This window comes from Gekko japonicus, unplaced genomic scaffold (genome assembly GCF_001447785.1).
Source record: "Gekko japonicus isolate JY-2015 unplaced genomic scaffold, Gekko_japonicus_V1.1 scaffold10, whole genome shotgun sequence".
NCBI lineage: Eukaryota > Metazoa > Chordata > Lepidosauria > Squamata > Gekkonidae > Gekko > Gekko japonicus.
In genome coordinates, this window is record NW_015167526.1 from 596,867 (window position 1) to 624,495 (window position 27,629).

General features: G+C 50.4%; 2 protein-coding genes across 2 annotated transcripts in view; one reads left to right on the plus strand and one right to left on the minus strand.

Moving 5' to 3' along the window:
- Positions 1-15,579, minus strand: part of MVK (mevalonate kinase) — a 20,822-nt gene extending 5,243 nt beyond the window's left edge. Inside the window, exons 1-8 of the mRNA XM_015413254.1 lie at positions 15,509-15,579; positions 12,875-12,960; positions 10,112-10,259; positions 8,099-8,246; positions 6,686-6,841; positions 6,439-6,542; positions 4,858-4,903; positions 1,787-1,877 (exon numbers count right to left, since the gene is read on the minus strand). Of these exons, the coding sequence (XP_015268740.1) occupies positions 1,787-1,877; positions 4,858-4,903; positions 6,439-6,542; positions 6,686-6,841; positions 8,099-8,246; positions 10,112-10,259; positions 12,875-12,960; positions 15,509-15,524 (795 nt within the window). The 5' untranslated portion in view covers positions 15,525-15,579. The remainder of the gene's footprint in view (positions 1-1,786; positions 1,878-4,857; positions 4,904-6,438; positions 6,543-6,685; positions 6,842-8,098; positions 8,247-10,111; positions 10,260-12,874; positions 12,961-15,508) is intronic.
- On the plus strand, positions 15,523-26,931 carry MMAB (methylmalonic aciduria (cobalamin deficiency) cblB type). Its single transcript, XM_015413208.1, is given in 11 exon segments — positions 15,523-15,545; positions 15,720-15,869; positions 17,121-17,185; positions 18,628-18,721; positions 19,868-19,925; positions 21,475-21,547; positions 22,624-22,721; positions 23,747-23,811; positions 24,211-24,270; positions 26,402-26,489; positions 26,875-26,931. Coding segments are annotated over 11 exon segments (831 nt in total).
- Positions 26,932-27,629: the final 698 nt, after the last annotated feature.

The window sequence follows — 27,629 nt, forward strand, 5'->3', positions numbered from 1 at the left end:
ACGTGTGTGGTGGCGCGGGGGGGGGGTGTGGGATCAGCTAGCTGCATCTTCCAGGAAGTGATGTCATGAGGGGGTCACAATGTTCTCTCTAAACTGTGGAGTCTTGTGAGCAAAAATTCTACTTTGTGAGCTACTGGCATTAAAGTTGTGAGCAAGTGATTTGGCTACTGCATCAATTAGTTTGCTCTGGAACCCTCCGTCCTGAGCTAAGACAAAAATCTGTGAGCTGGAGGCTAAAAAACTGTGAGCTAGCTCACACCAACTCAGCTTAGAGGGAACACTGGTCACGGCCCATCCTGTAAAGGCCAATATTCTGCGAGGTGTGTGGAGGCGATAACGGCGGCGGCAACGGCGGCGGCAATGGCGAACATCGGCTGCAGCAAAGGTGTTCCGGCGGTGAAGGTGGTGTGGCGCGATGCGGCGGCGGCGGCGGCAGCAGCGGGGCCGGAGGAGCGATCCCTGGTGGCCAGCGGTAACATCGGGCGGCTGTCGTCAACGAGGCAGAGGCGGAGGCGCGCAATGAGGTCATCAACAGGCGCGGCAGAGCCAGAAGGACGTGGCCGAGGCCGGAAGAGGCCGCATCGTGCGCCGGCCCGCCTGAGCGCCAGAGGAGGAACAACCAGCTGAACGAGCCACCAGGAAGAGAGCCGAGCCAGGACCGCCTCCACCAGGGTGCCGGTAGGCAGCCCCTTCCCCAAATATACGATGTGCCCCAAGTTAGGGAACAAATGTGTGCTTAGCACCCCACTCTGTAAACCGCCCAGAGACCCCCTACCAAGGGGTTAGGGCGGTATAGGAAATTGAAAGTTAAAAAAAAAAAAATTCTCTGCCAACAGGGAGGAGCAGTAACTTCTTTAGAGAGATACCAGCTGCAAAGGACGGGGAGAAGACCCTTGAAGGCAGGTCTTTGCAACCCAGTCGATAATAAATAGACCTAGAACGGTGTCAACGACAATCGTGGCTTCCTCTTGGCCTCCAGATCTCCCTTGCCCTGCCCCCCCGCCCAGAGTCTTGTGTGCTGGGGGGACCCCAAACACCTTCAGGAGGAGAAACATCCCAACCCCAATTGTTTGCAGTGCTATGAGACATCGTGGTGGTTCTTGCACCATTAAAGCTCATGAAAAAGTAACAGGCTTGGCACCAAGCAATTAACAGATTTAATTTGTGTTGAATAAGCAGGGGGCGTTTCAGAAATGGGGAAGGAGGAGGCACTGGAGCGGCGGGGGGGACGACCTTCTCTCCCCCAGGAAATTCCAGCTTGCATTTAGGCAGCATTCAGATGTCTATTGCAACAATGCTGAAACACAAATGGGCCAGCATTCTGCTGGTGTGCACACCAAGATCCACCCCTCCTCCCTTGGTCTTTTCTCATGCCAAACAGAGAGGGAGAGGAAGAAGAGGAGGATGATTAAGAGGAGGAGGAGATTGGATTTATACCCCGTCCTTCACTGGGAGTCTCAGAGCGGCTTACAAACTCCTTTCCCTTCCCCTCCCCACAACAGACACCCTGGGAGGTGGGTGGGGCTGAGAGAGTTCTTTTCAGAACTGCCTTTGAGAGAACAGCTCTGACAGAACTATGACTTGTCCAAGGTCACCCAGCAGCTGCGAGTGGAGGAGTGGGACATCAAACCCGGTTCTCCCAGATTAGAGTCCATGCACTAAACCACTACCCCAAACTATAGAGAAGCCAGGTGCACAAACAAGCGTGCTCAGACTGCATATATGAAGGCAGCTCTGGATAAACGCAGCTTGTCTGAAGAAACGGTAAGGTGGCTAAGAGAGATACCTTCATAATCTTGTCTTTGACTCCTGCCACCAGGACCTTGGTGCTCCGAGGAACTCGCGTGTTGGTCAGTAAAATCCTTAATGTGGGGACACTGGGGCGGGGAGGGGGGGGGAGAAAGAAGAGACACACCATTTAGTCTCCCCAGCAAGGCCCACGTACATCTCTTCACTCAGTTTTTTACTTCACAGGCTGTCCTTGACTCCTCATAACTGGCCCCGGTAAGTCACGGTTGCATACATTTCCAGACTTCAAAACAAGGGGACTGGAATTCAAGTGCAGAACTTTAAAGGAAGTAAATATCAGTGTGGTAGTCTGCGTCTGAAGCGAGCATCACCAAGAGAAGAAGAAAAGAAGAGATTGGATTTATACTCTGTCCTTCACTATCTGCAGGAGTCTCAGAGCGGCTTACCGACTCCTTTCCTTTCCTTTCCCTTCCCCTCCCCACAACAGACAACCGGTGAGGTAGGTTGGGCTGAAAGAGCTCTGAGAGAAACTGCCCTTGAGAGAACAGCTCTGAAAGAACCTGTGACTGACCCAAGGTCATACCAGCAGCTGCATGCAGAGGTGTGGGGAATCAAACCTGGTTCTCCCAGATTAGAGTCTGTGCTCCTAAGCACTACACCAAACTGGCTCTCAAGAGCTGAGTTTAAACCACTGGGGGACCTCGTTCTAGTCCCTTCCCCCTCCGCCTAGACTTCCTTACAGGCCTGTTGTGAGGATAAGGTGGGGAAAGGAACCACAGCTGATGCCTTCAACTACTTAGAGCAGGGGGGGGGGTCCCTAAGATGGCAACCAAGGATACCAGACACCCATAGACCCTTTTCTGATGCCCGCCGAGTGTGTTTCGACAGTGGGCAAGGCTGGGTGGGCCTTTTGCTCAGCGAGGCTTCTGACTGGCCGCCCAGGCATTTTGAAATGTCGCTTTGGCAGCAGCTGCCACCACAGCACAGGCCACTTCACGGTGTGACTGAAGGTCAGCTGTGGGAGCTGCACTGCGGCCAGCACCGCCTCCTGTGGCGGCCATTTTACGGGAGCCATTTTGTGGCTGTCTCCGCCATGCCGTGTCAGACTCCCCGAGGGGCCCCCACAGGCTCGAAAAGGCTGGGGGGCCCTGCCTCAGAGGAAGGGGAGGGTCCCTCCTCAATTCAATTTAGAAGCGCTTGGTTTGATTTTGCATCCTGACTCTGTTCAAAATGAAGAGAGCTGACTAGTGTGACTAAGTTTGAGAGAAGCGCCCAGTCCTGACTGGCGCAGAGCAGGCTGGTGAGCCGCCAGAAAACATTCAGACAAGCAGCTTTGCAGGATGGAATATTCAAGGAGAATGCAGAACAATACAAAAGGGCATTTACTGGACATGGCCACAGGACAAATTTATTAGAAGAAGAAGAGATTGGAGTTATACCCTGCCCTTCACTCAAGAGTGGCTTACAAACTCCTTTCCTTTCCCTTCCCCTCCCCACCACAGACACCCTGTGAGGTCGGTGGGGCTGAGAGAACTCTGAGAGAAACTGCTCTTGAGAGAACAGCTCTGAGAGAACTGTGGCTTGCCCGAGGTCATCCAGCTGCTGCAAGTGGAGGAGTGGGGAATCAAGCCCGGTTTTCCCAGATTAGAGTCCGCGCGTTTAACCACTGACCGTAAAACGAGGAAATTATGCTTGCTAGCACTTTATTATGCTTCTGGTTTTAACATTGTTATCTATATTAATTGATGTTGTGATTTTATGCGTAGTGTTGGAATTCTATTCTGTTTTGTAAGCTGCCCTGAGCCGGCCTTGACGATAAAAATGTAATAAATCAGTCAAATCAATAAATCAATCAATCACTACACCAAACTGGCTCTTTACACCTGTTGCTTTACACCAGTCTATCTGCCATTTGGCTGTCTGTCAAACTACAACTCCCAGGATTCTTTAGGGAGAAGGACCACTTCGCAGCATTGATATGTGCAAGCCTAGCCAACCGTTAAGGTAGCAGAGAACACTTTCTCACTCACACAAATGTCAGAATCCTCAACTGGATCAGGAGCTCTCTCCGCTACATTCAATTGAGGATCTATGTCTTGGTCCGAGTTACATCAGCGTGTCCCCCAAAGGTATTTTACCAGCTGGCAAAAGGCCTGGATTTCACAATCAAGGACAACGCTGCTTCCCAGTTCTCTCAGTGAGAAGATTAAATACTAACAGAGCAGAGCAATTTCACAGCCCATAGAAGATTTTTGTGGAGTCCAATTACAGCCCATTGGCAGAGGGTGGCGTTTTGGCCGCCGTCTCTCTTTGGAACACTCCACATTTCATTGGAAGCACCGCTCACTGCCAAGGAGTCGCTGCATCCCAACGGGTCCTAAAAGCAACACTGGTCCTATAAGCAGAGGAGTTATCACAGGCCAGACTGGAGGAGGAGGCTGGACAATTCCCCCAACACCACCCTAAGCAGGCCGAGACAGCCTTTCCTCCAAAAGGAGGAGGAGGAAGAGGAGGAGATTGGATTTATACCCCACCCTTCACTACCCAAGGGAGTCTCAGAGCAGCTGACAAACTCCTTTCCCTCCCCCTCCCCACAATGGACACCCTGTGAGACACGTGGGGCTGAGAGAGCTCTTGACAGAAACTGCTCTTTTTCAAGGACAGCTCTTATTAGAACTACGGCTTGCCCAAGGTCATCCAATCAGGTGCAAGTGGAGGAGTGGGGAATCAAACCCGGTTCTCCCAGATTAGAGTCTGCGCACTTAACCACTACACCAAACTGGCTGAAAGAACAGTCACACCAAAAAAAATCACTTAATATTTTTATATTAATTCTGCTTCCCCCACCCCGTGAATAGGTGCTTTTCAGAATCCCAGCGGGAGGATACTCACACGCAATGCATGCAAACAATTAAGACTAACTTTATCACAGAAGGGCCAGATTCAAATATTCCCTTTTCATCAGCTTTGACATGTTCTACACTTCCCATATCGACACACCAGATCCAAAGCGGCTTCAGAAGACAGATACCCATGACAACTGGAATGTCTCCAAGACCAACCACAGGTTTCCACAGCATCAATCGCAACGGCCTGAAAGAACGTTACCTTTTTAAGGAGCAGATGTTCCCCGACTGGTACCGCAGAGCTCCGCCTAGACATGTGGAGAAAGGAATCATAGAGTTGGAAGGGACCTTCAGGGTCACATTACTGAACAGCACCCATGCACCTTTTTGACTCTGCCTGAGGAGTGCAACCGGACATGAACAAACAGCGTGAAGGAAGGGAGTCCTTTGGGATACACGCCAGGGGAAAAGCTGGCTGCCAGGATCACTATGAAAGGCAGCCCAAAGGGGGAGGGAAGGCTGCTTCTTGGTTATGGCACCAAAGCGCTAGAACTCTCTGCCGAAGAGGATTCATCTGTCCCCTCATTTGACCATCTTCTACCAGCGGGTGAAGACTTTGTATGGTTTGGCATTCCCTCAGCAAGCCCTCCTTCCTGGCCAAATTGCTGTTTTTCATGGCATTTACTTTGCTTCTTGCTGTTTTTACAACCTAAGTCATAAACAGCAAACCCTCATCCCATGGGAGAAGAACCTAAAGGTTAGCTATCATGTGACTTAACGGCAGCTGCCTTAAGTGGTTTGTTCAGGGGTCATTTCTTGCAGGAGCGCACAGGAGCAGAGCTCCGGCAGTAACGAGCCCAGGGGGCGGGCACATGCAACAAGCCCCACCCCCTGCTCCCAGCAGCCCTCAGTCAGAGCAAGAAACAGCCAGGTAAGTTGCAGAGCCCCCCTGGCCCCCCGGCCCAAAACAGTCCAGTGGCACCTTTAAGACCAAGTTTTATTCAGGTAAAAGCTCTCCCCCCTCTGCCAGGACAGATCTGCGCGTCCCCCCCCCCCAATAGCTAGCAATCCAAAACAGTCCAGTGGAGCCTGAGCGGTGGGTGTTGCCTTCTGACACACTTCCGGTGAGGTCAGGGGGTGTGGCACATGCAAATAAGTTCTGCTAATGAATTATGCTAATGAGCTCCTGCACCTCTTTTTCCACGAAATGACCCCTGGGTTTGTTTATCTCGGTCTCTAAGTAGCTAGGATGATTTCACTTCTGGAGAAAGAGAGTTCTGATAAATAATGGGGAGGGCAATTCAGCTCTCAGTTCTGAGAATTTAGGGCGATCAAAGAAGAGGTGGTCGTCTACAGAGTCCATTTTGTCACTGCCACAATTGCAGTGTCTGCCTGAATATGGAACTCCACTGGATCTTCCTAGTGTAGGCTTACCAAATTCCGGCGGGGGAATTGTATTTCCTGGCAGGAGCCTCGCCGCGGGGACGGCCGCACGCGCTGCACCCGCCGTCGCTCCGCGTCCCATCCTGGCGACGGCGGGTGCAGCGTGTGCAGCCATCCCTGCGGCGAGGCTCCTGCCAGGAAATACAATTCCCCTGCCGGAATCTGGTAAGCCTATCCTAGCGTCACTGTTTTTCATCGCTTGGCGTGTATTTCAGCTCTGCTTTTAATTGCTTTAATGAAGTGTGGGGTTTGTGGGGGGGGGCTGATTTTACTGGTTTTGAAATGCGGATTTTATCACGCACGTTTCACTTTGTTAGCCACCTTGGTGGGCCTCGTGAGAAAGGAAAAGCGGGAGATAAACGTTGTAAAGCACATAAATAACAGCGCACAGCACACCTACCCCTCGTCCCCACTGCGTTGTCCACCCCCGATGGGTTCCCGTGGATCACCTGTTCTCCTCGGAAGGCCCAGCTGTTAATCAGGGCCAGCTCCTCTTCAGACCACCTGGAAGCAGAAGGCACAGCAGAGACAGAGAGTGGCGAGCCCTTCTTAGTCCGGCTGGCTCAACACACTTCCTGGGCCGCACCGCCCGGTTTCCCAGAAAGACCCACCCCCTATCACCTGCACAGGCTCCCCTGGAAGCTCACCTGCCCACCGCCTGGCCCTCCTCCAGGGGGTAGCCGATGACTCCGCAGCCGGAAAGCAGGGCTCCTGCCAGGCAGACCGAATACGCAGCGCTGGAGCCCAACCCGGCTCCCGTGGGCAGCTCAGAATACACCAAGATGGCCACGCTTGGCAGGAACCTAGGACAGGAAAGAACATACAAAGGCCACTGCAGCACCCTTGCTAGCGAGACTGGGGGGCGCTATAGATCCCCTCTGGTGGACACATTATGTGACAGAGGGCCACACTCCCTTTTTGAAGCACAGAACAGATCTCCAGGTCAGTAAACAGTAGGGTATGGCAGTTACAGTACCAGATTGGAGGGTTGCAGTACCATATGGAGCAGAGGTCCATCAGTGGCTATCAGCCACAAGGTATAGATAGGAACTCTCAGTCTGGGGCAAGGGATGCTCTGTATTCTTGGTGCTTGGAGGGGGCTACAGTGGGAGGGGCTTCTAGTGTCCTGGCCCCACTGCTGGACCTCCTGATGGCACCTGGTATTTCTGGCCACTGTGTGACACAAGAGTGTTGGACTGGAGGGGCCACAGGCCTGATCCAACACTGGCTTCTCTGATGTTCTTATAGGAACTCTCTGTCTGGGGCAAGGGATGCTCTGTCTTCTTGGTGCTTGGGGAGGGGGCAATAGTGGGAGGGCTTCTGGTGTCCTGGCCCCACTGCTGGACCTCCTGATGGCACCTGGTATTTCTGGCCACCGTGTGACACAAGAGTGTTGGACTGGAGGGGCCACAGGCCTGATCCAACACTGGCTTCTCTGATGTTCTTATAGGAACTCTCTGTCTGGGGCAAGGGATGCTCTGTCTTCTTGGTGCTTGGGGGGGGGGGTCAACAGTGGGAGGGCTTCTAGTGTCCTGGCCCCACTGCTGGACTTCCTGATGGTGCCTGGTATTTCTGGCCACTGTGTGACACAGAGTGTTGGACTGGATGGGCCTCTGGCCTGATCCAGCACTGGCTTCTCTCTTATGTTCTTATGTTTTATGTTCTTAAGGTGGACTATTTGTGTGTCTAAAAAGGAGTTACTGCTTCCCACTGGACCACCACTGGCTGACTGGAGAGCCACACTGCCCCCCAGTTCTTCAACGCGGATCAAGGGTAACATCTGACTAATCTCTCTTTTTTTTTTGCCACCAAGTCAAGCTGGCATGTGGTGACCCCTAGTGGGGCTTGGGGGCAAGGGGCGTTCAGAGGTGGCCTGCCATTGCCTGCCTCTGCGTCATGACCCTGGTATTCCTTGGAGGTCACCCCCTTCCAAATACTTGCCAGGGCCGGCCCTGCTTAGCTTCCGAGATCTGACACGATCGGGCTTGCCTGGGCTACCCAGGTCAGGGCTAAAACCTAACTGACCGTAATGACCCAGCTGACACCGAGGATCTCCTTACCCGCATTTGGATGCGATGGACAAGTACAGGTACAGAAACGCGAGGGTAGCAAGGCTTTGAGTGGCCGCCGTTGTGTCGGTGAGCCCTGCAAACTCTTTCAGCTTCTCTATTTGTTCCGGGCTGGGGGGCAGAGATTCAGTCAGAGCAGCTGGGGGGGGGGGAAACACAGAGAGCCAGGAAGAGGCAATATAATTACCAACACGCTAGAGACCTTCTAGGGCAGGGGTATCGAACTCATTTGTTATGAGGGCCGGAACTAACGTAAACGAGACCTTGTTGGGCCGGGCCACGTGTGTCATAAAATGTAACGCCAGGGAGCGGAGATATAAACTTGATAAAGGGCACAAACACAAAGGGTGGGTTTTTTAACTTAAAATAAAAACATGCTTAGAACATTAGCACTCTTGGAATATTTTGTTTATTGAACAGTGTCTGACAACTGACGGCTCTTGCTCTGAATGATTGCCTCAAAATGTCTGTGCTGTTGCAATCTTTGAGTAGGCTGTTCAGGTGTGTATCTGTAAGCTGCAAACCTACTATGACGCAGCAGCAGCAGCAGAACTGGAAGAAGCAGAAGACAGTCCATTCCACTGCGGGCCTGATAGAAGCCCCTGGATTGCATGTTTGACACCCTGTTCTAGGGCTCTCCCCAATTTGAACAAATTAGAAACGTGATTGTAAAAGTTGCAAATCTCAGCTCAGCTCTCCTTGCTACAGACCTTGGCACATTTCCCCAACTGGTAAAGCCCTATTTCGCGTTTAACAGGCTGCTGAACTCTCCCAATGGAGAAGCAACACAGCCCCTTCCACAGAAGCCCACGGATGCAGCCAAAGAGAGGTCTTACCTAGAGGAACCCCCCTCCCCAGCTCCAGAAATCCACACACCAATTTGATCAGCCTGGTCTGATCTACTGATCATCCATGACATTTCACAGAGGACTGTAACAAAGAGACAGGTCTCTGCCCTTTAAGATGTTACGTCTAGACTTTGACAAAAAGCAAAGGAAGAAGATCCCAGCAGCAAAGACAACAGCAGATAAATACACAGGAATACGTTACATCCAGGCAGTCTTAAGTTTCTGCAATGGCGGAGGTGTTAAGCCAATTTCATGGCGTCATGACCCCAGGGGGTCGCCACCTTCCGCCGCCACCACTCTGGACTTTGGGTCCCTTGAGAAGGCCCAGAGTACCCTCCCAAGCCCATCCAAAATGCCCCCTTTAAGCCGAGAACATATAGGCGTGATGACCAGGCACAGAACATAAAGCAAAGGGTTTATTGACACAATAATGGGGCACTGAAAACAAGCCAAGGTGCTTAAAATAATATAACAGTGTTTAAAGACAGAATAAACAAATCTAACGCGGCTACCTAGTTCACTTAACTGGTTACTACTTCAAGGCTCACAACCTGCCATACCAGGCCTCCTGCCTGTACTGTCCCAAGTGAGGGAACTTTCTCCTCAGACCAGACTGTCCCCTCTGTGAGACAAGACGGCAGAAGAGCAAAGAACACCGTTTTTCAGTTCAAACAGCTTAAGTCAGAATCTCCTCACACAATCTCTGGAAACTGATTGGCTACAACCCTCACTATACATTATGGAGATTGTAGGCTGTCTGCTTTCTACTCCTACACAGGTCCCTAGAGGCCTAGTCCTGCACAGATCATGACACATAGCAAAAGAGAGATTTGAGAAGGGGCTTGAAAAGGGAAGAGGCAACCTGGATGAAAGACTTCTAGGCAAGAGAGAATGGCAGAGTTCAGACCTCTGGGCAGCAAAGCCGGAGGAGCAAGAGGGACGGATCCATCAGGATGTGAAGGCAGAAAGGTAAGGAGGGGCACAGCCTTCGCAGGGAACTCCTCAGTTCAGCAAGGAATAGTCAGCCCTTCAGCCCACAATCAGCCGTCCCAAATACGAACTTTAGCAGACTGGGTCTTCCCAAGTGGCCAAGGATCCTGGGGCATCAGAGGGCTGAGATGGCAGGAGGAACTCCCCAGTCACCTGCATGGCTTACCAGGGAAGGCCACTAACAGTGGCTGGAGCTCGGCGGTTTCCCAGCACAGCCTGGTCCCAATATTTGGCAGCTCTACCGAGACTCTGCCATCATTCCGAGGGGTCATCTTAAGGAAGGTCCTCAGGTTCACAGCCACAGCCAAAGCAGCCTACGGAAAAGAAGGACTGATAAGCTTCAGAAGCAATTCCAATAGTCTAATTGCTCACATGCTAACTGAATCACAATCATCTGAGTGGATGTCCTACATTGGGGGGGGGGGAATTTCTGTAATTGGGTTCAGTTTGGACAACCTTGCATACCTTTCCGAGAGGTGTGTTTTTGCTTTAATCAAGCAAAGACTTATAGATATTGAGATGCAAGAACTTAGAAGTCTTGCCTCTGGTAGATGTGGTGGGGGATGTGTACTAATGGTGTTTTGGCTGAGTACCTCTCTAGCACGATTACCCCTGAGCATCTGAGGGCATTTATGTTAGCACGTTTTAAAGTTCTTCCTTCTGCTGTACTGTACAGGAGGTTTAAAAAAATTCCATACTCCTCTAGGCTTTGTTTTTGTGGTCTGGGGGAGATAGAAAATACTGAACATGTTCTCCTGCATTGTATATTTTACTGAGATATTCGTGCCATGTATCTATAACCTCTGCTACAAATTCGCGAGGGTCAATCTGATGTTTGCAAGATGGTTTTTCTATGATCTTCCCATAACTCTGAGATCACTGATCTGGTGGCTAAATTTCTATGTTGTGCCATTAAGAGGAGAGGAATGTTTCAACTCCAATGATGAAGGTTGTACTTTTATCCCTTGATGATGTATGTTTTGTTGCGATGCCAATAAAGGTAGATGATGATGATGACTGATAAGTGCAACAAGCCACAGATCCAAATGCTGCCGCAAATTAACTGAATGTGCGTTGCCTAAATGCCTTCCTTTCAGCGCTGGGAAGTGCAACGTTTCATGCAGGCTGAAAAAAAGGACTCAATAAAGAGTCATAGAGAAATTTGTTCACAAATTTTCAGATATGGACCATTGACATGACAGTTGAAAAGGTGATGGGGTGCAGATTGTATATATGCAATATATGATATACGCAATGGAGAAGCCACCTCTGGCCTCTGTGAAGCTTTAACTGCGGCTTTTGGCCTGACTGAGAGAGATGGAATATGGACTGCATGCATAGCACTGCTTGCTAATAGATTTTGCTTCCTTAAATGTTTATCTTGCTTCTAAGTCAGCAGGGCCAAGAAACAGCTACTGCAGTTGTCCCTGAAATACCCTGAACATTCAGCAACTCCAAATAAGAGTTTTAGAAGTCTCGTTCAGAAACAGGGAGCGCTCGCAAGCAATGTTCCCTCTAAGCTGTGGAGTCTTGTGAGCAAAAATTCTACTTTTTGAGCTAATGGCATTAAAGTTGTGAGCAGGTGATTTGGCTACTGCATAAATCAGTTTGCTCTGGAGCCATCCCTTCCTGAGCTATGACAAAAATGTGTGAGCCGGAGGTTAAAAGACTGTGAGCTAGCTCACACTCACTCAGCTTAGAGGGAACACTGCTCGCAAGTATGAATGAGAAAAGCAGAAGTTCTGCAAATCCTGAAGACCCAGGTTGTCCCAACCCTGGCCCCGAAACACATTTCTGTGCCCACCTAAAACACAAGATAATTGCTGGAACTTCTCCATGTAGTCAGCCCCCCCCCCCAGCTAATATTGTGAGATAAGGGGAAGTGACCCCAAAACAGCAGGGAGAGTTGGAGCCCAAAGAGGTGGCAAATGGGCAACAAAGACGTCTACAGGGAACAGGCAAATTATTATGGAAAAGATAACATTCTTTACGACAAGTCGACTGCTTCCCACTCCAACTTCTTTAAGAAATGGTCTCCGCTTATAGAACACATAACTGCATCTGACATCCAACCACTTAACCCGATATATCTCAAAATGATTTACACCCAACTAATATATTTCCTCTTCTTTCTCGTTCCTCTACTGTTGCACCAACGACATCATTGATGTTTATCTGATCTTCTAGGAATATAAAATCAATTACTAGAAAGCTCTCTAAAGAGTACACAACTTTATTAAACATGGTTTAATTCTTAAGAGCACTACTGATACTGACACAATACTATGGCGGTTATATTGTTACCCTCACGTTACTAAACGAGTTATATGTTGAAACATATTTTGACTCTAGCTTGCAAAATTTTGTAATTTCTGCTTGTAACTCTGTACTGGTTTTGGAAATATCAATAAACAGTGAAAAACTTGGGGGGGGGGGCGAACAGGCAAATGAGGTGAAGAAAAAGCAGAGATGGAAAAGAGACCCTACAAAGGATGGGGTTGAGACATGCTGGGGAAGAATTCTACTTTCCATTTTCCATGGAGAGCTCTCCTGCTCAGGCAGTCCTTGCATGCACAAGGTTTTGGCCAACTTTTAGATGAGCATGAACGAAGGAGCCTAGAATGCATAGGTCATGTCAATTTAAGCTTTATTTCATTTAAAGGATCCTTGCCTGGAACTGGCCATGTGCTCACTACTGGATACGAAGCCCACAGAGGCGCAGAGCCCTGCTCTAGGATCTGACAAGCCCTGGCAGATGAGGTCGGGGGCCACAGGTGCTGTTGTGTGCCTGACACACCTGCACCCACTTTTATGTTTGCATATGTAAAGACTACACACAGAGAGACACTTCCCAGCTCATCTAGCCAAGAAAGCAGAATTCTTAAGCCACAGGCAAATCAATTCAGGAGATGGAAACTGGCACACCTACCTTTCCGTGGACCACAGCGTGCTCACCATGAAGTATAACTTTCCCGGGAGCAGACACACACAGAGTCCTGGCCAACATTTCTCCCTCTGCAAAGACAGGCACTCACTTACACTACTGCATGCATGCACAAAGGCACAAAGAGAATTAAAAAAACCCCAAAACCTAGCCACCTCCCAAACCAGCACTCCCGACGCCCACTCCTGCCGCTCACAGCAACATGAGCGCAAAACTCAGAACCCTTTCTCACCACAGAGCCAGGCTGACTTCAGGGCAGAGAGCAGATGTGTCGGTCTGTAGTAGAACAACTGGATCTGAGTCCAGTTCCACCTTTGAGACCAACAAGATTCTCAGGGTACAAGCCTCCAAGAGCCCATGCTTTCTTCACCAGCTATCCTTTGTCTGACCAAGGGACTCTCAGAAGTCCAAATTCCCAAAACCTTGCCGGTCTCTAAGGTGCTTCTGGACTCAAAGTCAGGTGACTTAGTTCAGGGGCAGACACCTGAAGCTGTGCTCAGGCAGGCAGCTTATGCAACCCAAGCCTGCACTTCTCACAATCCCCCAAGCCCCACCCACTCACAAGTTTAAACACCCCAGAGATCGCTTGTCTTCACTTACTCTCAGCTGAAGGAGCAGAAAAGAACAAGAGTTCAGGGGCACCGTAAAGTCTAACAACATTTGTGGCTGGGTATATGAGCTTTCGTGAGTCAACGAAGTATCTGAGGAAGTGAGCAGTAGCTCCCCTGCTGACAATATTTACATTGTCATGGTTTGACTTAGTTCTGTTTTAGCCATGTAGTGCTTGTACAAGACGCCCTGAGCCTGCTATGGTGGGAAGGGCACGGTAGAAACTTAATAAAATAAGTAAATAAATTTGGTTACACTTTTCTGCTGCTCTTTTCTTCTGCTCCAGACAGACTCACACACACAACAACTCAGCTTGCTCTGTCTGCTGAAGGAGACACAATCCCCCAGCAGTGTCCCCTCTAAGCTGAGTTAGTGTGAGCTAGCTCACAGGTTTTTAGCCTCTGGCTCACACATTTCTGTCTTCGCTCAGGAAGGATGTGGCAGCCCAATCGCTGGCTCACAACTTTAATATCAGGAGCTCACAAAGTAGGATTTTTGCTCACAGGACTCCACAGCTTAGAGGGAGCATTGCCCCGCAGCAGAGCATCCCCACCACAGACCTTGCAAAAAAAACCCCAGGAGACAAACCCCCCCCCCCCAGAGTAAGCTCGTTCCCTCCAACCCACGGCCTCTGGCTAGAGACAAAACTGCCTCCTAGAACTTGGGTGTGTGTGTAACTTAATTGCAAAGTCCCATGGAGCGAAAGGAGACCCCATACCAGGCTCCCTGAATCGGCCCCGACTGCCTCCCAGCACAGCTCAACAGCAGCGCTCTTATATCCCGCAGGCACCGCCCATCCCCACCAGTGTTCCCTCTAAGCTGAGTCAGTGTGAGCTAGCTTGCAGTTTATTAGCCTCTGGCTCACACATTTCTATCTTTGCTCAGAAAGGGATGGCTCCAGAGCAAGCTAATTTACGCAGCAGCCAAACTGCTTGCTCACAACTTTTAATGCCAGGAGCTCACAGAGTTTTGCCCACAGCCCCCAATAGCTTAGAGCAGTGGTGGCAAACCTATGGCACGGGTGCCAGAGGTGGCACTCAGAGCCCTCTCTGTGGGCACGTGTGCCATCGCCCCAGCCAGGTCCAGACCAGTGTTCCCTCTAAGCTGAGTTAGTGTGAGCTAGCTCACAGTTTTTTAGCCTCCGGCTCACACATTTTTGCCCTAGCTCAGGAAGGATGGCTCCAGAGCAGACTGATTTATGCAGGAGCCAAATCACTCACTCACAACTTTAATGCCAGGAGCTCACAAAGTAGAATTTTTGCTCACAGGACTCCACAGCTTAGAGGGAACATTGATCCAGACCATCATTAAAGTGTCGAATTCTCTACCAAATAATTTTAAATAAATGAAAGCATTTGGGATTGCTTTCCTTACTTTGTTTGGGTCATCTTAAGTTAATGTATGAGTTAGGGTTAGTAAAACCTGAGTATTCAGGTTAAATTGCAGTGTTGGCACTTTGCGATAAACAAGTGGGTTTTGGGTCACAGTTTGGGCACTCGGTCTCTAAAAGGTTCGCCATCACTGGCTTAGACGGAGCATTGCAGGGTTCCCTCTAAGCTGAGTTGGGGTGAGCTAGCTCGCAGTATTTCAGCCTCCGGCTCACACATTTCTATCTTTGCTCAGGAAGGATGGGGCTCCAGAGCAGACTAATTTATGCAGCAGCCAGATCCCTCGCTCACAACTTTAAGGCCAGCAGCTCACAAAATAGATTTTCTGCTCACAAGACAGTTCACAGCTTAGAGGGAGCACCGCAGCCAGTGTTCCCTCTCAGCTGAGTTAGTGTGAGCTGGCTCACAGTTTCTTAGCCTCCGGCTCACACATTTCTGTCTCCGCTCAGGAAGGATGGGGCTCCAGAAGAGCAAACTAACTGATGCAGGAGCCCAATGGCTCGCTCACAACTTGAATGCCAGCAGCTCACACAGTAGAGATTTTGCTCACAAGACCCCGCAGCCTCGAGGGAACACTAGAGCATCCTCCCCGGCTACCTGCAGGGTCCCCACCCCGACTCACCTGCCCGGGCGCCCATGGCCAGCAGCACTCTTCCCAGGTGAATGAAAGAGAAGTGGGGAGGCGGGGCCAGCCCCTCCCGCCCCTGGCCAATCACCGCCGCGGGGGCGTGCCCACGCCGCTTTCTTCCATTGGGCGCTCGGGTAAAGGGGGCGTGTCCGCTGAGGCCGTAGCCCCGCCTTGGAGGCGGGCACAGGCTCCCTCGTCCAATCAGGCGCTCGCCGGAGGCGGTGGCGTGCCGGTCAGGCGGCCGCGACGGCGGCCGGGGAGGGACGCGCTTGGCCCGGGGAACGCCTCCGCCTCCGCCTCCCCCAGCCGGGCATGGCGGGCGCGGGGTCAGCCAGGAGCCGGGCGAGGTGCCCAGGTGAGCGGCCGCGGGCCTCCCGTGCGATGGGTGGCGTGGGCATGCGCTCTGGGCGCGGCGAGAGTGCCCTGGATTTGCGCGGCTGCTGTGATGATCACGATGCAGCAGGTCCAAAAGTTGCATGATGAGCCAGAGACCAAATGCAAAATGGGAAAGACTGCAAGCGTTGGGACCGAGGCTCCCTTTGCGCTGTGGAGTCCTGTGAGCAGGATTTACACTTTGTGAGCTCCTGGCATGAAAGCTGTGAGCGAGCCATTGGGCTGCGGCACAAATCAGTTTGCTCTGGATCAATGCTCCCTCTACGCTGTGGAGCCTTGTGAGCAGGAATTCCACTTTCTGAGCTCCTGGCATGAAAGCTGTGAGCGGGCCATTGGGCTGCTGCATAAATCAGTTTGCTCTTGAGCAATGCTCCCTCTAAGCCGTGGAGCCTTGTGAGCAAGAATTCCACTTTGTGAGCTCCTGGCATGAAAGCTGTGAGCGGGCCATTGGGCTGCTGCATAAATCAGTTTGCTCTGGAGCAATGCTCCCTCTACGCTGTGGAGCCTTGTGAGCAAGAATTCCACTTTGTGAGCTCCTGGCATGAAAGCTGTGAGCGGGCCATTGGGCTGCTCCATAAATCAGTTTGCTCCGGAGCTATCCTGCCTGAGCCAAGACAGTTATGTGTGAGCCGGAGGCTAAACAACTGAGCTAGTAAAAGGTTTCTCTACTCTAAGGGCGCGGTGCTCATTTCCATTTGCAAGCCGAAGAGCCAGCGCTGTCCAAAGATGTTTCCGTGGTCGTGTGGTCAGCGTGACTAGATGCCGAGGCGCACGGAACACTGTTAACTCCCCACCTAAGTGGTACCTATTTATCTACTTGCAATTTCTTGCTTTCGAACTGCTAGGCTGGCAGGAGCTGGGACCAGAGACGGGAGCTCACTCCGTCATGCAGCACACTCGGGTCTCGAACTGCCGAACTACCAACCCTTCCGGTCTGCAGTTCAGCGTCTTAACCACTTGAGCCACCCACCGCAGCCCTAAAAAAACTGAGCTAGCTCACACTAACTCAGCTTAGAGGGAACACTGCTTGGGAAATGAATGTTTTGTTACTCATCTCTTTCTCAGCTACTTTTTGACGGCTCCCAATCGATAAGAATCGCCCGAATTAGTTAAACCCATTTCAAGGGTCGTGTCCACACTGCATATTAAACCAGTTTCAAGCCTGCTCTGATTTAATATTGAGAGATATGTCTCCTGGTTTTTTCCCCTCTAGCCTGGATGCCAAACCCCAGAGGACAAGCCAAGTCCCAAAGATCTACACGAAGACCGGAGACAAAGGTAGCACCTGTGAGCCGGGGCTGACGCGAAGGGTAGTTTGCAGTTGCTTTCTGCCCAACCGGCCCATTTGGAGATTATCTAGTCTCTCAGTAATCTGTGGCCTACTGGGGGTAGAGGTTCAGGGAGGGGCCATGGCGCAGTGGCAGAGCCTCTGCTTGGCATGCAGAAGGTCCCAGGTTCAGTCCCTGTCTGGCATCTCCCGTTAAAAGGTCTGGCAGGAGGTGATGCCAGTCTGAGTAGACAAGACTTATCTTGGTGGGCCAGTGGCCTGATTCAGTAGAAGGCGGCTTCATGTGTCCAGCATAACATGACTGCATACTCATCTGATCTGAAGAAGTGGACTCTGGTCCGTGAAAGTTTATGCTGGAACAATAATGTTGTTAGTCTCTAAATTGCAACAAGACACCTGTCTCTAGGAGTGGCTCTCCAAAGACTCCTGAGAAAGATCTCCCCCAGCACCTGTGATCCCTTAGTGGAAATGTGTTGGTTTCAAGTTACTTACACTTCAGTCATTACAGAGTTAAGTTACGTTACATAATGTATTCTACGGCGGGAAAGTTTGTGGGAGTTGCTTACCCTAATGAAGTGACCTGTAACCTTTGTATTGGTCAACTAACAACTTGTTTGTGGAAATGCTTTGATCTAGCATTCATGTATTCACAAGGTTTATGGCTCTTTGTGTGAATCGGACAGGAAGCTCCCCTCTAGAAGCCAAGAGAGATAGAAAGATGTAGCTGTTAGCATTTAGTACTGAAAGTAACTGCAAGTATGTAACCTTTTCATTTTATTTCTTTTATCCAAAGTACCTTACCCATGCTTTGTTTTGTTTTATAGTAAAGATATTTTTCTTTTACTACTTTGGCTCTTGTGTTTACAAAACGACCATCGATCTTGAATCTCAGAATCCCAACAAAATGCCTGGGATTGAACCTGGGACTTTGTGCATGCGAAATAGGTGCTGGTCCATCTTGCTCAGACTCAGGATTGTTTCCTGCAGTTCTCTATGCTCCAAGGAAGGCCTTTTCCAGAACCCACCCCTGGAGATTCTGTAACTGGAACTTCTGCACGTCCCACCTTCAGATGATGATTTACACATGGAAACAAACATAGGCTCTTTCACCAGCTGTGGTCCTTAAAAGAGAGAGAGAGAGCTTGGGGTGTAACCAACAGTATTTTTGTATAGAAAATTCATTCGGAATCATATTGTGATATTTGCAACATCAATTGAAAACTTGCACAAAGACAAGGGAAACTTTATTCCAAAGACAAGAGGCTTTTGGTGGGGTCAGTTCACACATGCGGCTGTCGCTCACTGCGTGCATCATAATCAAGTATAGACAACCATTACTGATGCACTTGCATGTGTGAACGAGGGCTTGTGGGATCTGGCTGTGAGTGGTTTGAACCTTTTCTCACTCTTGCCATCCTTCGTTGTTTTAAAGGATTTTCCAGCACGTTCACTGGGGAGAGGAGAGCAAAAGATGACCAGATCTTTGACGCCTTGGGGACGCTGGATGAACTAAGTTCCGCCATAGGGTAACTGAACAGCTGATACGCATTTCTACTTGCTTAGATGTTTCAGAGAAGCAATAAGTTGGTTTTGTGAGGGTGCCAGTGAAAAGCGCAGTCTGGCTACTATATAGATGGTCGATGTCTTGAACTCTGGGGCTGTGTGTGTGTGATGTGGCACATCCTGCTGGAGCTGAAACCCCAGGCCCTGCTGCTGTATGAGCCCCCACACCCATGGCATGCTCTTCCTGCCTTCACCCCAGAAGGAGGTTTGGGCTGGGCCAAGCACTGAAGCCTCGACCCCTGTTTGATATCAGGCAAGCATGCCTTTGGGATTTTGACAAACCTAGGGAGACGTTGCCATGTTACCCAGCATGCTTCGTACCTGCTTGAAGTGAGGGGCAGAGATTTAAAACAGGCCCATGGACTTTGCACACATTCAGCCAGTTTGGTATCGTGGTTAAGTGCGTGGACTCTAATCTGGGAGAACTGGGTTTGATTCCCCACTCCTCCCACTTTCACCTGCTGGTGTGACCTTGGGCAAGCCAGAGTTCTGGCACAGCTGTTCTCGAAAAAGACCGGTTTCTCTCAGAGCTCTCTCAGCCCCACCCACCTCACAGGGTGTCTGTTGTGGGGAGGGGAAGGGAAAGGAGTTTGTGAGCCGCTCTGAGACTCCTTCGGGTAGTGAAGGGTGGGGTATAAATCCAATCTCTTCCTCTTCTCTTCATATACTAGGGATGGGTCTACATTACAGACTTGAGCTCATTTCCATATCTTTCTGATTTCTTTATTTACTTGCTTCATTTATAGCCCACCTTTCTCATAGAGACTCAATTACAATCGTTATTATTGTCTATTATTGTCATTGCTGTTTTATTGATGTCAGTTTATTAGTATTAATGATCGACTGTGAAGTTTTTAAATATTAGCCTGTCTTTTATTGCTTGTTCTAACCTGCCCTGCTTGTGGGGTAGGGCGGCCTAGAAGCCCAATATAATAAATAATAATTATAGCTAAGGCGGCTGTAATTACAGCTCCAGAGGAAACAATGAAACCAGAATTGTTTCCACTGATAAAGCACAGGTGTGCCCAGAGAGAATTACTGGGGAAGAGCAAATCCTTCAGTGCATCAGGTGGAGGGCTTGCGATTAATGTTGTTCTCTTGTCCTCCAGGCTGAGTGCGGAATTTGGCAGTGAGCGTGGCCACGCCTTTGTGGAAGAGCTTCAGAAGGTGAGGGGTAACGATCAGCTCAGTTCACCGGGCACACAAGCTCAGTGCTCACTACAAAGGACCGGCCCCAGATCCTTCCAATCCAGCATGCAGCTGCCAGTGTGCAGCGACTCTGAGTGTCGAACTAGGATCTAGGAGGCCCGGGTTCCAGACCCCAAACTGCCAAGAAGCTCACTGGGTAACCTTGGGCCCGTTGCACACTCTCGGCTTAGCTTACTTCGCAGGGAGGATAAATGGGGTGTGAAGAACCACACACACTGCTCTGAGCGCCTTGGAGAAATGGTGGGACAACAATGTTCTTAATAGCTAGAAAAACAGCGGGGGGGGGGGGAGGAATACATTGAGTGTAAACTGTAACTAAAGCCAGCACTACGGTCGGGGTCTCAAAATTGACCGTGGGCCCCAAGGACAATAGGCTCGCTACCACCAGGGCCAGGGCTTTTTCAGTGGCGGCCCCATCCTGGTGGAATGAGCTCCCGGAGGAGTTCCGCAGGGCCTGCGAGACGGAGCTCTTCCACCAGGCTTTCAGCTAGGGAGCCGCCGCCACTATAGAGCCCTGGGTCCTTGACACCTAGCCTGTGCTGTAGGGGGATCTTGAGCAGAATGACATCTAAGCTTTGTAAGCATACTATGAAAGTAAACCATCTTGAATAACTAATGAACCCTCTCCAGCACTTTATGTACCTGTGTTAGTTATAATGGTATTGTTTTAGATGATTTTATACTGTTTTTAATTGTATTTATGTACTGACTGTGAGCCGCCCTGAGGGTGGGGTATAAATGGAATAAATAAATAATAAAACTTAGAGGTTAAGATGCTGAGCTGCAGACCAGAAGGTCTGTAGCTCGACAGTTCGAGACCCGAGTGCCACATGACGGAGTGAGCTCCCGCCTCTGGGCCCCAGCTCCTGCCAACCTAGCAGTTCGAAAGCAAGAAATTGCAATTAGATAAATAGGTACCGCTTCTGGGGGAAGGGAACAGCGTTCCGTGCGCCTCGGCGTTTAGTCATGCCGGCCACACGACCACGGAAACGTCTTCGGACAGCACTGGCTCTTCGGCTTGGAAACGGAGATGAGCACCGCATCCCTAGAGTCGGATTCGACTGGCGTTCGAGCGAGGGAATCCTTGACTTTTAACCTTTCAAACCCCATCTGGAACTGTTCGCTAAAGTGAAGTGTTTGTCGGGTGACCACTGTGGCCAGCTAGATGCACTAGAGGCGGTGCCACAGAGAGCGTGGGAGAGGTGGCCGGCCACCCCCCTCTGATTCCCCCCCCCATCCCTTGTTCACTGGAGTGGGGCTGGTCCAAAATATGAAGGCTTCACGCTTCCCTGTTGCTTCCCGTCACGACAGCTCTTTCTCTAGTTCATCTGTAGAAGCCATTTTCAAAAGGCGGCTCTGCTGGCGGCTGTCAGAGCGTCACCGTACTTAGGACAGTGAGTTCTCAGGCTCAAAGCCACGGGTGACCTGCTTTCAGAATGGCACCCGCCGTCTTTGCCAAAAACGTTTCCCTGGCTCACATCCTTGTTTCCCTCCTTTCTTCCTGCAGGTACAGTGTATGCTGCAGGACGCCGGCTCCAACGTGGCCACTCCGATCTCCTCTGCCAGAGAGTCTCACTTAAGTAATTGGAGAAGAAGGGGGAAATACTTCTTTTTAAAATACAAGCCCTGCACGTCTCAGCTGGTTTTCTCCAGTTTGGTATAGTGGTTAGGAGCGCGGACTCTAATCTGGGAGAACCGGGTTTGATTCCCCACGCCTCCACATGCAGCTGGTGGCATGACCTTTGGTCAGTCACAGTTCTCTCAGAGCTGTTTTCTCAAGGGCAGTTCTCTCAGAGCTCTCTCAGCCCCACCTACCTCACAGGGCGTCTGTTGTGGGGAGGGGACGGGAAAGGGATTGTAAGGTGCGCTAAGGCTCCTTCAGGTAGTGAAGGGCGGGGTATAAATCCAGTCTCTTCTTTTCCTCTTCTCTTGTGGCACGTGACTGATGCATGAATGGCAAGCCAGTCATTAGCTGTGTTTGCTAGCCGGGCTGGGCCCGGGACTTGTGAATGAGCTCCGAAAGAACCATCGGCTCCCATCTCTTGACCTCATCAGCTGAGCTGACCCTGCTCAGAAAGTGCTCCCAGGGGAGTCTACGCAGCTGGGCTGGTGTGCCCCAGTCTCTTCTTCCCAGACCCCCCACACACACCAATGCCCAAAGCAGGTCTCTGCTCAAGAGCCCCAAAAGTGGGACCTGGCTAGCTGGGAGTCAGTTTGGTGCAGTGGTTAAGAGCGCGGACTCTAATCTGGGAGAACCCGGTTTGATTCCCCACTCCTCCACATGCAGCTGCTGGTGTGACCTTGGGTCAGTCACAGTTCTCTCAGAGCTGAACTGGAAAGAGCAGTCCTCTACAGAACTCTCTTGCAGCCCCACCTGCCTCACAGGGTGCCTGTTGTGGGGAAGGGAAGGAGTTTGTAAGCCACTCTGAGACTCCCTTGGGTAGTGAAGGGCGGGGTATAAATCCAATCTTTCCTTCTTCCTCTCCTTCTGTTAGTGTGCTCTTGGTCCCTGGCGTCGGCTTTACAGTGTGCAAATGGCGTCAGAGAAATAGCCAGAGCTGTATCAAGTGATGAACCTAGAGATGTAGAAGGCACCTTGGCGCATCTGCCAGGGTGGCTGTTGTTTTCTTCACTCGTACCCTCCTCTCCTTTGCAGGACGCACGTCCTTTAGTGAAAAGCCCATCCTGGAGCTCGAGACCTGGATCGATCGATACTCAGACCAGCTTCCACCTCTGACGGCCTTCATTTTACCGGTACCTATTTTGCGTGCTTCTTTAAGGTTGGCATAGTGGAAATGCAAAGGTCCGATGTCCACCTAGTTCAGCGACTCACTTCCCCTCAGCCGGTGATTCCCCAGAAAGACGGTGGGTGGTTCACTTCTCTCTCGACCCAGTTCACAGAGCTTCCTTCAGCACACTTACCCTTGATGCTGGCATTTGTTTTGGAGGTGGGGCTCAAAACGTTGTCAGTGGCAGAAGACATTAATCTCAGCCTTACTGCCGCAAAAAGCGTCATTGCTATGAAATGGAAGGACAAAGCTGTACCAGCTGTAGACCGGTGGTATAGGAAGGCATGGGACTATTTCATATATGACAAAATCACTGGCTGGATAGCTCAAGGGGACACTTGTTCCCGGTACAACAGTGCAGTGTTAAAATGGAACCGTTTTTTGGATCATAAAGTGATCGAATTTCTAATCTCAAGCATCCTAACTGGTTGGATCAGTCCTATTTGTTATTGTTTCATTGAATTAGAATCTTTTTGAAGATAGCACAAGAGATACACAAATAAGGGAAGTAGTATGTTTAAGAGGACATGGGTTCTAAGCAGTGTTCTCACTAAGCTGAGTTAGTGTGAGCTAGCTCACTGTTTTTTAGCCTCTGGCTCACACCTTTTTGTCTCAGCTCGGGAAGGATGGCTCCAGAGCAAACTAGCTTATGCAACAGCCCAATCGCTCACTCACAACTTTAATGCCAGTTGCTCACAAAGTAGAATTTTTGCTCACAAGACTCCACAGCTTAGAGGGGACATTGGTTCTAAGTTAGTTGAACATGAGCAAAAAGTTTGATATTTTACTTGTAAGGTAAGCGAAGTACTGTAGGTTTCACGCTTTGATTAATGGATTTCTGTATTTGATTATGTTGTATTGTATTGTATGGCAACCTTGTCTTTTCATGTATTATTGTTTAATAAAACTAAAAAAAGTCGTTTAATAAAATTACAATTACAAAAAAAACAAGGACTCTTCCCTACTCTTTTGCGTTTACTGCCGTTTCAGTCTGGAGGCAAGAGCAGCGCCAGTCTCCATCTCTCCAGAGCCGTCTGTCGCAGGGCCGAGAGGCGGTAAGCGGCTTCCGTGAGCTCCAGAAGCCTTGAAAAGGGAGGGGAGGGTGGCTGGCTGAAAGAGTCCTCTGCCCTGTCGGACTCTCTTGTGCCTGTTAGAAATGGGCTGTCATGTTTGGGGCAAGACTCGGGGGGGGGGGGTTTGACTGGGCGTGAACTGTTGATTTTAACCACCAGTGAGTGGTGCGGGGGCAGTGCTGGGAACAGCTTTGGAGAAACTGTTTGCAGTCTTGAGTAAATTGCGCCGTTAAAAGCACATTCCTTTAAAAACTGGCGGTAAGCCTGGGATGTTGACATTGTGGGTGACTGAGGCAGTGGCTGCAATAAAATCACAATGTTGTGTGCTTTACATTATGTTTCAATATGAAGACCGTGTTTTGTTTTTTTAATCCTCCGTAGCGTCGTTCCTTTAGTGAAATCCGGAGAAGCAGATGCAAACGTGGCCAAGTATTTGAACAGGTAACTGAAGCCTCGGGAGCATCATTCTGTCCCTGGACCACCGATGTGCAGGACGGGGTCACGGGCAGTGTCCGTGGTAGCCCAGTCCAGAGCGGGGTTAGCACCAGTAGGGGTGATGCAGTCCTTTTGCTAACCACAGAGCAACACTGAGACCTTCTCTGCTCTTTCATAGAGATGCCACATTTAAACTGCACCCTCCACCACACCCCTTTGCCATTTGTTAATGCTGAGTCTGACCTCAGAGATAAGAGAGAAGGTTGTTTTAATCTCTGTCTAACTTCTCAACTTCTGTGCTTCCTTGCCTGTGGAAGAGGAGGAAGGGAGGGGTGCTAAAGATGGGTTTGAGACTTGGAGGGAGGGAGGGAAAGGTTAAGATCGATGGGGCTGGCAGATGGGAAGAGGGAGAGCAAAAGAGAGGGGGGCGGCTGGAGGGAAGCGCCTTTGAGAGGAGACATGAGAAAGAGGGGGGGGCGCACTCTTTGCAGTGGGGCATGGCTCACAGCACATAAGAACATAAGAGAAGCCAATGTTGGATCCGGCCAGTGGCCCATCCAGTCCAACACTCTGTGTCACAGAGTGGCCAAAAATACCAGGTGCCCTCAGGAGGTCCAGCAGTGGGGCCAGGACACTGTTGCCCCCCCCCCCCCAAGCACCAAGAATACAGAGCATCCCTTGCCCCAGACTGAGCGTTCCTATCTATACCTTGTGGCTAATAGCCACTGATGGACCTCTGCTCCATATGTTTATCCAATTCCCTCTTGAAGCCGTCCATGCTTGTAGCCGCCACCACCTCCTGTGGCAGTGAATTCCATGTGTTAATCACTCTTTGGGTGAAGAAGGACTTCTTCCCCCTATCCCTCACCACTACAAGCTCATCAAGGGCACAGGTAGGGACAGCATGATGTGGCTGCCGGAGCTCAGGGGAAAGCCTCAGGTGCCAGGGCACAGCTCCGGGACTTCGGACAACCATTTCAGCAGCTGTCCTATAATGTGGGTCCTGCATATGGATAGATAGATGGGAGCTGCTGGAGTCTGCCAGAGGGCTCCTTTGGCAGTAGGCACCTGAGCCTCAGGAGGGCCCGCAGCCATGGCCTGATGCTGTTTATGCACACCTGTCTTAGAATCATAGAATGTTAGAGTTGGAAGGGACCTCGCGGGTCATCTAGTCCAGCCCCCTGCACTCTGCAGAAGCACAGCCAAAAGATAGCCCTACAGCATACCCGTAAGGTGGTCATCCAGCCTCTGCTTGAAAACGTCCAGCGAAGGAGCATCCAACACCTCCCGAGGAAGTCTGCTCTACTGCTCAACCACTCTTAAAGTTAGGAGGTTTCTCCTGATATTTAGCCTGTAACGACTCCCTTGTAATTTCCACCCATTAGATCTAGTCTTGCAATCCGAAGCAAGAGAGAATAGATCTGCTCCATCTTCTACTTGACAGCTATTCAAATGCTTGAAGACTGCAATCATGTCCCCTCTAAGCCTTCTCTTTCCCAGGCTAAACAGACCCAACTCTCTCAGCCTTTCCTCATAAGACTTGGATTCCAACCCTCTCACCATCCTGGTGGTCCTCTTCTGGACACGCTCGAGCTTGTCAACATCCTTCCTGAAATGTGGTGCCCAAAACTGGACACAGAACTCCAGATGAGGCCTGACTATAGCAGAGTAGAGCGGAACCACCACCTCCCATCTTCTGCCTCTAGAGTTAGGAATCTGGGGCTACTCTAGCTTGCCCCCCCCCCCCAATGCCTGGCCTTGCCTTGATTTCTGTACTTTTCTGGGCGGTCGTAAGAAGCCTGCTAAAGGCTTCTGCAATGTAGGTGCAGATCTGTGCTTTTTAGCAGTGGTTACCCATCGTACTGGATGGGCAGCATATTGACAGTTGTGTATGTAAAGACATGAAGCTGCCGTTGGTCTTTCAAGGCCAGGCTTGTCTCCACGGAGTAGCAGTGACTCTCCAGGGCTCAGGCAGGGATCTTTCACATCTTTGTTTGGTAATTGGAAACGTTGGAGATTGAGTCTAGGACTTGCATGCCAAGGAAATCCTCTGCAAATAGGATAACACGGCACTTCTAGTGCCACCGTTTTCCTATGATCGATGTGTGACTTGTCTCCTCCTCGCCTTTTGTTCCAGGCTTAGCGACTACCTGTTTGTCTTGGCCCGCTACGCTGCATGGAAGGAAGGGAAGGAAGAGAAAGTCTACACCAGAAGGGAGCCCTGAGCCCAAGGCTCTCCGTCGCAGGCTGCAGCCAGAGAGGACTTGACAGGACCAGGCTTAAAGGGCAAAGGACTCCATCCTAAAAAAAACAGTCATGGAAACTTTGCAGCTCTGGGAAATCTGCTGTGAGGAATGACATCCCAATGGCAACCATTGGCCATTTCCCATTCGACTTCAGCATCATTAAGGGAAACCAGAGGGAATGCAATGAATTGGGGGGGGGGGACTTTAGTGCCTTCTAGCAGGTGTTGTGGAGAAAAGCTCAGAGAGGAGGCAGCCAATTCAGAAAGCTCTGGCCGAGATATCACATGCATGTGTTCTGGTTCTGCCAGAACTCGCCCGGTAATGCAGCACTCCCCTTCTGCGGCCAGGCTGCTTCTGTTTTCAGGTCTACCACACTTTGGCTGAGATTAATGCTTCTGTTCCTGGATCCCAGCTGCACTGAGTGCCTCCAGACAGAAGACAATTTAATTACATTTCGAAGAAAACATGTAAACACTCAAAATACAGTAAAGATGGACAGTGCTAATCTTACGCTATCGGGGCAGGGTGCTTTGATACCTGACAGATGTTGCAGAGATTCAAAGGCTGCGGCTGAGAAAACACAGGGTATTTTTTTTAGGGGGGGGGGTAAATTCTGTATGATGCCCAAAGTCAGTCGGTAGAGGATCTTGAATGTCGCAGTGGATGAGGAGGGGGTGAATGAGATTACATTAAGTAGCAGCTGCAAGAAGAGACAGAAACTCTGTCTGGGGTGGCAGAACTCCGAGCTGCAGCAGAATGGAAAAGGGGGGGGGAGGTACACCCCATCTTCTTACATCCTTTTGCTTTTATTTGTTTTCATTTCCCATCAGGCAACTTTTTCCAATGGGATGAAATGCTCAGAGACTGTACTTCCCCCAAACGGCATGCGGATGGGAGAAAGGGGCCCTGATTTACAGGAAATAAAAGTCTTACCTGTGGATATGATGCACCTGCAGAAGGCAGAAGAGCTTGGTAGCCCAAGAAAGAGGGTGCAGAAGTTTGCATTTGACCCCCCCCCCCTTCCAAATGAGTCAGGCAGTTCCAGAGGCAAAAGCCATCCAGCACAGCTCCAGGAGGACACTTTGTCTCTTGTTCATTGTTCAGACAGATCTGTTCTGC